Source organism: Mustela putorius, unplaced genomic scaffold, assembly GCF_011764305.1.
Source record: "Mustela putorius furo isolate JIRA1106 unplaced genomic scaffold, ASM1176430v1.1 tig00003858_pilon_pilon_pilon, whole genome shotgun sequence".
NCBI classification, from domain to species: domain Eukaryota; kingdom Metazoa; phylum Chordata; class Mammalia; order Carnivora; family Mustelidae; genus Mustela; species Mustela putorius.
The window spans coordinates 5978245-5990266 of NW_025422010.1; the positions used below are offsets into that span (position 1 = coordinate 5978245).

Here is a 12022-nt window from a genome sequence, read left to right on the forward strand (position 1 = left end):
AACATCCAACTAGTAGATGTGATAAAATCAGTGAACAGAAAAGATGCCGAAAAGTTTTCAGTGGTCCTTACTGGGGTTACCCATACATGGGTTTGACTCGAAACAGCATGCATGCTCTCTGCCCCATTTTAAAAACAACATAAAATATTTGACAAATTACTCAAAAGTATTCACATTTATTGATGGAGGAAATATGCCTCAACTTTGTGGTTTATTTAGCCAGAGTAAAGCAATTCCCAAAAAACATACACATGATACCTGAAGAAGTGACCCGTTTCTTTGGACTATGGAAAAGAACCCAAATGATCAGAAATTCTGGATCCTGTAAAATAAAATAAAATAAATTTACATTATAGCATTAAGATTTAAGTCTTAATGAAAGATAAGCTATCTGGAACCTTAACTTCCTCTTTAATTCTAAGCCATCTTACCTGTCCATCGTAAGTGGCAGGCATCATGTGGTTGACCACAGAAGGAGCTGCCAGCTGAGCGATCACGTCGGCATATGGAGCAGCTTTCAAAGAAGCATGGATGGGTGCCTTGGAAAACGTGAAGCAGCGCCAGGCTATGGCATTCTGTTCAGAAATAGAAGAATCAGTTTCAATAAAGCCAACAGTACAATGTTGGTGTGATGTTAAATGTTAAATCTGTTGACAGAATCCTTAATCAAAAAATTTACTTCTGTAAGAAAAATTAATCAAGAATGGTATCAGGAGTGTCTACAATGCCAAATCAATGTGCTCTGTAAAGTTTCTTATTGTATGTTCGTACTTACAGCATTAATAACAAGTCTGATTGGCACAGTGGCATGAGTCTTGTTTATCAATTTTAATGGCAGAGCCTTCCAGCCACCATAGGTCAAGTCGCCAAAATCAAGAACATCTTTCTTTTCTGTTTCTACCTAATTACGAAAGAAAATACTGATTTCTAAAAAGCAATAAATCAATATATACCACAGCTTATATTCATGTCACTACTCTTTACAGCCACAAATAGTCAGCATTAAATGTAAACTTACTTAATTTTCCCTAGGCCATTTACAGCTGCTATTTTCTACAACAATAAACATTAAGGGGTTTTTTTGAGGTAGTCTATGTATACAAATATAAACTATAGAATAAAGCTATACGTTTGTTGTTGCTACTTTGAAATGACTGTTAGATCTTAAGACAAACTGACAATTTTATAAAATATATAGGCTTCCCTTCAAAAAGCTATGAGCTTATTATTACACAATTTTAACTTCTCAATTCCCTTCTAAATATATGTTGACATTTTCAGATTTAGTCCAAATTTCTGACAAAACTGAAAATGTTTAAAATGAAATCAAAATAGACATATCAGAAGTTTAAAATGAGTGCCTGTCATCATGACAGATGACTTCTTTAAACACTGGAGAACAACCTAACACAGACCTCTCACACCCACACATGCAGAAATGTTAGATAATATTTAAAATATACATAAATTTCTTTAGCCTGGTCAAATGCAAAAGGAAATAAAAGACAGGGGAAAACAAATGGGAGCTGATTTCCATGAAGGTCTGGGATCAACCCGTTCCCAAGGAAGCTGAGCTTCAACACCCTCCTGAGAACAGAAGGTAGGACTCTGAGCTTGTTATGGGCAGGGTGAGGCTGGGATGGAGTTTGAGCTCCTCGCATCAAATGCAGAGTTCCAAAGAAGTGTCCTTTTTATGAAAAGGGACTTGGAAAAATTCTGTTTACATGTCTGAGGTGATATCAGGGAAGTTTGTCCAGAGATGGGTGGGTGTTAGAAGATCATTTGTAGGAAAGTAAAACCCCAGGCCTATACCACACTAGGCATGGGAGCTCCAAGTTGAAAATCAATGAGACCTTTAGAGCCCCCAGCATTTCTACAGAGTACTCTCCATGGACACACAGGATTTCTATAGCAGAGAGCACCTCCGTGACAAGAATCCACATTTAAAAAATTTAAATTACTAGGGACACCTGGGTGGCTCAGTCGGTTAAGCATTTGCCTTCGGCTCAGGTCATGATCCCAGTGTCCTGGGATCAAGTTCCGCATTGGGCTCTTTGCTCAGAGAGGAGCCTGCTTCTCCCTCTACCTGCAGCTCCCCCTGCTTATGCTCTCTCTCTCCGTAAATAAATAAATAAAAGCTTTAATAAATAAATAAAAATAAAAAATTTAAATTATCAATTCGAAAATCAGAAACCACATGAGGAAAGTAATCAGGAAGACCTAGCAAAACTAGTGGAAGAATCAGCAGCTGAGGAACTAGAAATAAGGATTAATTATAAAATAAGTGCATTTTAAATACAGATAATAGAGTCCGTGAAAAAGGTAAAAATATAAGATTCAAGAAACAATAATGAGCAAAAAAAAATGTATAGCTTGATCAGTCTGTTAAAAAAAGTTCAATTCTGGAGTTTTAAAATGGTTTGGGACTAAAGTATTAATCAAAGATATTACAGAAGGAAAAAATGAACACTAAAATACTGACTACAGGTTTTTGAGCTGTTTGGGCTAGAACAGAGCTCTTGATTAATTTTATACCTCAGTAACCAATTTGAATAAGAAGGGAACAGAAACCCATAATTTCCAAACATACAAAAGAAGGGTTAAAGACCATTTTTATTTTAAAAAGGAACAATTTCACACAACACCTAACAATTCACATAACAACAGAGCTCAGAGTACACAAGACATAAATAAATATAAGGAGAAAGAGACAAATCCACAAACACCTCTCTCAGAGGCCAAAAGACAAAGCACACAGAAACATTCGTAATGATACAGAAGACTGGAACCACAATAGTAATAAATCAGAGCTAAAGGATATGTGAAAGAATTTCTCCACTCAAGAGAAAGAAGAGCAAGCCATTCTTTTCAAGCACACAAGAAACATTAACATGAATCAAACACATACTACACTATGGAATCTCTCACTCCTTTTCCCTCTCCCCAACCAGTATTCTGACTCCAATGTGGGGAGTACAATAGCGAGAGGCAGCTGAAACATTCCCAACACATTTGCAAACTATAAATGTACTTCAAGGGCGTCTGGGTAGCTCAGTTGGTTAAGCGTCCAACTCCTGGTTTCAGCTCAGGTCATAATCTCAGGGCCTTGAGATCAAGCCCCACATCAGGCTCTGCACTAAGCAGAGTCTGCCTGAGATTCTCTCCCTCTCCCTCCACCCCTTCCCCAACATTGTGCTCTTTCTCTCTAAAAATAAATAAAATCTCAAAAAAATAAACCCAGAGAAACTATAAATGTTCTTTAAATTGCATAACAATCCAATTTCCCCACAAGAAACTATCCAAAGTCTTCTTTAGCCAGACTTAATACATAAACCTTTAACCATATGGATGAAATAGCCAACTGACTATATTCATTGGTCTTGGTACACATATATGCAATATGTAATAAAATATTTCAAAAACCATACATGCTTAGAAATACTGCTATTTCTACTTCTATTTGCAGCAACAGTTCAACTATTACTTGAGCCCCACTATGTGCCAAGCACTATTCTGGAAGTGCAGAAGAGACAAACATCCTGCCCCGCAAAGAGCTCTAGTGGAGGCAAGGAGGATCAGACAATAGACAGGTATTTAGTATGTCACTGCTGAAAATGCTAAGCAGAAAAGTAAAGTGAGAGGAAGGGAACTGGGCATGTGGGGATGAGGGGAGAGGTAGGGATTGCCATTCTATCAACAGTGTGAGGTAACATCTGGACAAAGCGACAGTATGGTATGCAGTGTGTGGGAGAAGTACTCCAAGGAGAAAACAACTGTACTCAACCTCTGGCAAAACTGTCAACACTGGTGGCTTCTTCATCACTAGAGACACTGAGCCGTCCTCCAGCTTTTTCTTCAAGTCCATTTAAAACTAACATAAGGGCACCTGGGTGGCTCAGTGGGTTAAAGCCTCTGCCTTCAGCTCAGGTCATGATCCCGGGGTCCTGGGATCGAGCCCCACATCAGGCTCCCTGCTCATCAGGGGGCCTGCTTCCCTCTCTCTCTCTCTCTCTCTCTGCCTGCCTCTCTGCCTAGTTGTGATTTCTGTCAAATAAATAAATAAAATCTTAAAAAAAAAACAAAGCTAACATCAAACATTTAAAACTAATATCAAAAGTTTTTAAATCTGTATGTGATGTGGTCAATGAACATTATTCCAAACTGAAACACTCATTCCTGTAACATAGGGCAGCTGTTCTTATTTTCCCTACCTATATACAAGATTTCCCCTACCTAACCACTTACTGTATTGTGATATTTAAACAGGTAATATTTAAACAGGTGATATGGTGATATATGATATTTAAACAGGTGATATTTACACAGGTAATATGGGGCACCTGGCCGGCTCAGTTGGTGGAGCAGCAACTTTTGATCTCGGGTGTTGTGAGTCTGAGCCCCACATTGGGTACAGAGATTACGTAAATGAATAAATCTTTTAAAAATTTTAAAAATAAGAAAAGGCTAATAAATAACATCCAACGTTTACTACAGCACCAGGGATAATCACTGATGTGGTTACCTTTCTTAGTCTCCTTTAAAATAAACAACCCAGTATGTCTAGTGACTTAAGAACATCCCAAACTAACACCCACATCTAGCAAGTATATCTGTGTTTCTGTAAAATAACAGAAATAATTTTAAATTATAAAATAAGAAGATATGAAGAACCAATGGTTAGCTTAAAAGCTATTTAACACCATATTCATTTTTCCCAAGTAACAACCTTCATTCAAATGCCAGGCATGTGGACAAAGACCTGCTTACAAGCAGTTACCTCGATCACAGGGGTCTCGGCAACAGCCGTGAGAATGACTCGACTTGCCAAGGCTTCTGCTTGTGCTATGGTCTCAGCATCTGCTGAAAATGGCCAAGAAGCAACACTGAATATACATCTGAAAATCCCAGGATCGGATGGTATGAAAAGTACTTTTATCTCTTCCGTGGCATGAGGTCTTATGATGACTTTATTCTTGAAGACTAAACAAGGATACGCTGAAAGATCCACCTAAAAAAAAAAAAAAAGCCACACAGTTCATTAAGAAATGGCTTCACAAGGAAAATCAAGAATTAGGGTCAACTAGTTTAAGGTCCCTTTCTTCCTGAACTATCAAATCCAAAAATTTATTACTCTTCCAAAATATCCGAGTCTTTTAACTCATTATCTGTAAAATACAATTAGCCAAAATTATGAAGACTTATGGAGCTCAGTTGAACGTGTATTCCCTGGTCTGTTTTAAAGTAAACACAGCTATCTACACTCTCACTTGCACTGAAAGAGCCCCTGGAGCAGTACTCTGGCACCCCACACATTGTCTATGAATGGCTTTTGCAACTGTAAATCAGGGGGCCTAGACTGACCTCTCAGGTCCTAATCAGGCCTCCAAGTACATGGTTATGACTCACTTCAACCCCTCCCTCCTCACTGTACACAAGGGCATTCTTTTCTACTCCTAGGTCCAGAAGCAACACTACTTTCTAAGTGCCCCTAAAAGGGCCTCCAAGCTTACCTCTCACTGTTAACGCTTTGCTCCAATGACATACATTCCACCTAACCTCAGGATCAGAGAGGAAAGGGTAGGAAGAGGGAAAGCAGACACAATCTTACTTTCCCAGTAAGTAAGGGTTATTACCAGGAGGTAAGAGGGAAAGTAAACTCATACACTAACGCTCACTACAAGCAGCAGTTGCAAAACCAGGATATTCCAAAACAGAAGTTGTTGACCGTATTTCCCACCCTTCCTGCTCCCTCATGTCCACATAGGTCACTGTAATCATGAAAGGAGACTTAGAATCGTGTCCTTTAGCACCTCTAGCTGATCATGTGAGAGACCATTGCTGGAAGAGTTTATGTTAAAACTGTATTTCCAGGTATTTGAAGATTTTATTTATTTATTTAACAGACAGAGATCACAAGTAGGCAGAGAGAGAGGGGGAAGCAGGCTCCCCGCTGAGCAGAGAGCCCGATGCAGGGCTCGATCCCAGGACCCTGGGATCATGACCTGAGCTAAAGGCAGAGGCTTAACCCACTAAGCAACCCAGGTGCCCCTGTAGGTATTTAAAAAGAGCATGTTAAGAACATGGTCAGATAAATTAGTCAAAAAGACTCCACTTACTGAATGAGGGTATAGGTCCCAAGAGTAACTTTTTAAATAAAAGTCAGTAACTTATATTCGATCACATTTAACAAAACCAACAAACAGCAGAAATCAGAGCTTTCAGTGGTTTAAATAGCACAAAAAGTGCATTTACACAGTCTGATGAATAAATAACAAAATATAAATAACTGATAGAAAAAGGAGAAACAAAGAAATTTCAATTCTTACACTGGATGTACTACAACAAAATGGGGGGCTAAGAAAAAGATACAATGTTATTCTTTCATATATCATTGCAATCATTCTGTGCAAGGCATGCATGGATGGGGGGGAGAGACTCCCCTGTATAAAAGGAAGTACTAAAGAGAGATCCAGCATTAACTGTAACGCAACTGCTAAGTCACAGGAGAAAGACACAAAAAGCTTACCTTTTCACCATTAACACTAACAGTGAGAACCCCAATGCTGACCTGCAGCCAGCGGTCAGTCGGGTTAAGTACACTCAAGAAGGTCTGCGAAGCAATGCCAACACAGCAAGCATGAGGAAACTTCAGTTCCTCAGGCACTCTGACCTTCCCTGGGCAAAGACAAAGCATGGTCAAATGCTAGTTATATCAAACACCTGATTAAAAGCACAACTGGCTAAATGGAAATTTTTACAGAAGACTACCTGCTGACACCCAAGAGCTATGGTATGACGTGCCCTGGGTCTTAAGGAGTCCTTGACATTGTATAAGCCTCAGCACAGGCCAACAATTTTCTCCTGTTGTATCCAGCCCAGAAAGAACAAACTGAAAGAACTGATCAAACCCACAATCTGCAGCTAATCAGTTCTTTGATGTGACTACCTATTAGTAATCTCTTCCTTTTTTCTCCCACAAATACAAGCCACTGCCTAATAAAAAACTTACAGAAGGCTCTTTCAAGGTTTGCACATCTATGCAGAATTTTAGTAAGACCAATCTTTTCACCATCCTTATGCAGAAACTTCAGAATTTCCTCGAGAAGAAAAGAGGGTAGAGAGGAAGACCGCAAGCCAGTGGCCGAGTGCACTGCATCAGGGAAAGCACAGCACCCAGCTCTGCTTAGAGTGGCCGTCTCTAGCGAAAGAATCTGGGGCCAGTTCAGCCATTGCAGATAAGGGTGGAAGGGTGCTATCTCTCCCAACTGTCATCCCTCAAAAGACTTTAAAAAGTGGAAGGAGACTCACTCCTCCAGGGAGCCAATTTCAAACTGGGTGGTTGCTAACTGAAAGAGGAACAGAAATCTAGGCACAGAGTACAGGAGAGACAGAAAGACAAAGGCAGCAGGGAGTTTACCTGCATAAGTATTTCTGTTTTTCTAAGGCCATGTCAGGGACCCTCACACAGAAATGTATTATGGTCTGTGTTCTCAGTTTAGGACAAAGAATAAAATGAAGAGAAATTCAGACCAACCAGTATGTCCTTGAAACAAACTCGTTTTGTGGCCTTGTTTGAGAAAACTCAATTTTTCAATAATAGCAAGCAATAATAAGCAATAACAGAGAAAAAGCATCTTACCAAATCCTGACAGCATTCCTGAATCCCACGGCTCAATTCCACAATTTGTACCAACAGACTGCACAGGAAAAGGTTTTGCAGTACTTAGAAGATTCTGATTTAAGGCATTAGGGTATGGGTTATAAAGGGAAGAGGGACCCATCAACCCAGAGCCGATATTTTGTCCTAGACAAATTCCCATGGCCACAGAATTCTGAACGTGCTCTCCTGCGACAGGTGGATATGGACAGCTTCCCGAGAACCCACAGACAGTGGCACTGCCAGCACGGCACTGGGGCAAAGCAACATTTCCAGCTGAAGGTAGCGTTCCCAAATACTGCTGGGCAAAGGGAGCTGTGGTAAAAGAATGTTGAGTCAAGAGTGTAGGAACTGCGCTGGGCATGTTCTGCATCTCAGGAGCAGAGCCACAAGACAGAGTGCTGGGAATAGGGGTGCCCTGGTGTCCAGGGGCCATCCGATGAGGAATCTGGCCACTTACTGCACTGTCAGCAGTCAGCGTATCTTCAGAGGCTACTCTTTCACCTTTGTTCACAGACGCCTGGTGTGACACAGGGCAGTGTGGCATCGCTGACACAATTGGGTGGGTGAGACCTGACTTGCTCTGTAGAGCCAGGCTGATCTGGTCCAGTTCACTGGGGTTAGAGGTCAACCCTACTGTACCAGTTTCTGTTAGATCTCCACTCCTGGAGGAAAGATCTTTATTCAGCCTAAAGTAAGGTTTTACATCTTCAGGTTTGCTACTCAGATAAGCTGTTTCAGTCACACTGTCTGTATCTGAGTTCTTCTGATTATACGATGGTGCTACTTTACTTCTACTTTGACATGGACCTTTTTCTTCCAGCTTTTCCACAGCCTGCTCCTCTGATGGAATTAGACTGGCTTGAATAATCGTGGTGCTCAATTCACTGGTGACATCACTCTGTGTGACAAAAAATGTTAAATAATCCACAAACTATTACTAATTCAAACCATGCTGATATAAACTCAAAGAAGAGATCTACACAACATGAGCTCTCTGGAAAAAAAGTCAACTTTTTACAGCTGTGTAACTCAAGATTAAAAGAAGGTGTTAAGTTACTGCTTCACAGAAATTATGAGGAGATTAAAGAGGAGCTACATACCGATTACATCTCTAACAAATTTACATAAATAAAGGACCAGCGACAAGTACTTCCATTCAAATTTAAGGGATTGTTTTCCTGGCAGCTGTACAATAAAAATCTAATTAAATTAATAATACAGGCATGGAGGCTAAGCAAGTTTTCCAATGAAATCGACACACGGTCAGGAAGAATCTATGCAGGTCACAGGCTTTCCCACCCCTGGTGTTTGTTTATACCACTATTATGCTTGAAGACACTAATTTCTATGAGCACTAAGTCTTGTCGGTGCCTAAGATGAAGCAGTTGTTTTCTTAGGTAAGAAGTAACAGCCCCAGTCAATGTTCGTGTGCTCATTTCATTATAAGGCATCACCTCAGGAGTGACGCCTACAACTCAGCAGGATGGACCAGCTGGAATTTACAAATAAGCTAAGATGCACTTAATGATTCTCCAAACTTGGTTTGAAAATTTCTCTTAGATCACATAGAAACAGACATTAATAAACAAAGACCAGGTTATTTACTAAACATCATCAACCCATCAGTCAATAAAAATAAGTAACAGCCAATAAGTATTTAGCGGTAACTTCTCAGTGCCAAGCACTGTTCTCACATCACTGTCCATCCATACCGATGAAGAAACGGGCTTGGGGAAGTTACAGTCTATCTTAGAAAACAGTGAGGAGAACCCATTTAACTCTACAACTTAGCCTGTAACCACTAAGCTAGGAACAAAGAGACCCAACATTTACCACCATCATCAAAAAGATGGCTTTCAATGATTTGTCCAATGTGACACCATATATATAATAACTCTAGTGGATATATTTACTAAGGGCTTGGTGGAAGAGGGCTGTTTTGAACACAACAGTCATATTTAGCTCATTCAAAAACTGAATACTATCCTATTCTCAACACACACACACACACACACACACACACACACACACAGATAATAGAAGTCTAGCTTCTCCCACATAATCTCTTGGATCTACCTGCTTCTCTCTACCCCTACTGCCACTACCTTAATCTAAGCCCACAACATCTCTTGCCTGACCACCGCAGCCCTGTGTCAAATTCTCCTGGTTTTAATCTCACCCCTCCTCAGGGCCCCCTCCACAATGCTTGTGCCATGAGCTTTTAAAACATCTACACAGGGGTGTGGGGGTGGCTCAGTGGGTTAAGCGTCTGCCTTGGGCTCAGGTCCTGATCCCAGGGTCCTAGGACAGAGCCCTGCATCAGGCTCCCTGCTGAGTGGGAAACCTGCTTCTTCCCTCCCTTTGCCTTGCTCTCCAACCCTGGCTTGAGCGTGCTCTCGCTCTCTCAAATAAATAAAATCTTAGGAAAATAAAAATAAAAAACAAAACATTAACACAAATCAAATCATGTCAGTGCCCTGCTTAAGGTCTTTGAACTCCCAAATTTTACATCCAAGACTCTTCGTGGTTCGGCCTCTCCTCCTTGCCCCCTGTACAATTCACTGTAGCCATTCCAGACTTACAGGGGTCCTTCAAATGCAGTGTGCATTTTACAACTCCATCTCTTCCCTCGTTTGTTTGTTTGCTTCCTTCTCACAGAATATGCCTTTGGTGTATTGCTTATCCCCCCGATAACCTTTGTTGAACCATCACTAAGTCCACTTAGATTTATAGTTAGCTCCCTCTGGATCCCACAGCACAGGTGGATCACAGCACACTTCATTCCAGCATGCCTGGCAAGTGTCCTCCACCAGAATGAAAGATTAAAATAGCTGTACTTCTGCCTCCTCAGCATGAGTAGCTATTTGATCAACACACACACACACACACACACAATTTTAAAGTTAAAACAGCAAGAGAAATTACAAAGACCTCAACTTCAGTCTGACTCCTACAACCACTAACTTCAAAGCCATAAGCCTTACTAAAGAAATAATAGAAATGCTGCCCACCTTGTGGCCCTCAAGGCCAGGATCGGAGGCCGCAGTGGGACAGGAGCTGTCCTGTTCAGACACATAAGTCAGCCTACTCACACTTGCTTGTGGACACACCATCTGAGACGACTCACCCTCAGAAGGGGGCTTCGGATGAGCTGCTAAATCAAAAGACTCTAAAGCACACCTGAAAAGGAGAACATCTTGTGATTAGTTTTCCATTCCTTTATCTATGCTAACAAAAAAAAAGCCATTTCTGCTTGCCTATGAGCTTGTTAATCTATAGTCTCTGTTCTTGCTGCCATTAATGGTAACTCAACAATTGTACTCTTAATTATCTAGAATTATAACTCATAGTCCCGTTGAGTGAAATACTTGGTAAACTCTTGTAAAAGAAAAAGGCTGTGGCATTTTAATTAATAAATTTCATACACAGTCATATTAATAATGTTAGCTATTCATCTGATAAACATTTATCGAATACCTGATATAAAGAAATGAGCCAAGCCTTCAAAAGTTCCTGCCCTGAGAGAGCACGTGATTCTTTCTTTTCATAAAGAAAGAATCATGTACATAAGTTCAAAGAAACGGGACCGGCCATACACTGCTAAGTGGAATATGAAGTGGGGCACCTTCTGACTGAGTAATTAAGCAATGCTTATCACAGCACTTTGACTCAGACATTCCAAACCTAGGAACTAATCCTAACGGGGAAAAAATCAATGCTAATTATAAAGACTCTGCCAAAAGGCTACGTCTTAAAAATGTGCGAGAAATTAGGCTATGACACAAACATACAATAAAACCCTATTCAGCTATTTTAAATCATGCTGTTAAGTACTATCCTTTGACTCAGAAAGATGTTTGTGGCATTAAGAAAAAAAAAATTAGAAAGCAATAAATATGAAAAGATCCCACATCTACCTAATACACATGCCATGTTCTGTTAGCCAACACCCATCCCAGGGCCAGATCAACCCATTGCAAGGAGAGAGATGAAGCAGCAGAGCCCCACTGAACAGGAACAACTGCTGTGGACAGCAGCTGTGGCACCTATTGCAAGCACACTCGGCCCTGTTGCTTCAGTTCAGCTCTTACTGGACTGAATTTTACCCCATCACTTTTTTTTTTTTGCACAAAGTTCAGAATACTAAGCTGGGCATCACATACTGAGAAAACCCCATTTTGAATTCTGGATCTTTGGAAAGCCCCAAATTGAGACAATGTTACTGACAAAAAACTAGTTAGTGCATTTCTAACCAATGGTCATAGAATATTAACCAAATTGCTTCAGGCCTATTTCAGCTTCTGCATGACATGCACCCACATGGGTTCCTATATGTATGTACACACATGCACATGCACACAT

At 40.5% G+C, this 12022-nt stretch overlaps 1 protein-coding gene across 7 annotated transcripts in view; it reads right to left on the reverse strand.

The window, feature by feature from the left end:
• CEP192 (centrosomal protein 192) overlaps positions 1 to 12022 on the reverse strand; it is a 123942-nt gene that overhangs the window by 41212 nt on the left and 70708 nt on the right. For 6 of the 7 annotated variants that reach the window (XM_045065349.1, XM_045065350.1, XM_045065348.1 and 3 more), the window contains 7 exons: positions 10672 to 10840; positions 7640 to 8558; positions 6527 to 6675; positions 4778 to 5008; positions 776 to 901; positions 432 to 575; positions 259 to 322 (listed from right to left, as the gene is read on the reverse strand). In XM_045065349.1, coding sequence (XP_044921284.1) covers positions 259 to 322; positions 432 to 575; positions 776 to 901; positions 4778 to 5008; positions 6527 to 6675; positions 7640 to 8558; positions 10672 to 10840 — 1802 coding nt within the window. The remainder of the gene's footprint in view (positions 1 to 258; positions 323 to 431; positions 576 to 775; positions 902 to 4777; positions 5009 to 6526; positions 6676 to 7639; positions 8559 to 10671; positions 10841 to 12022) is intronic. The other variant, XM_004742667.3, reaches the window with a different exon arrangement.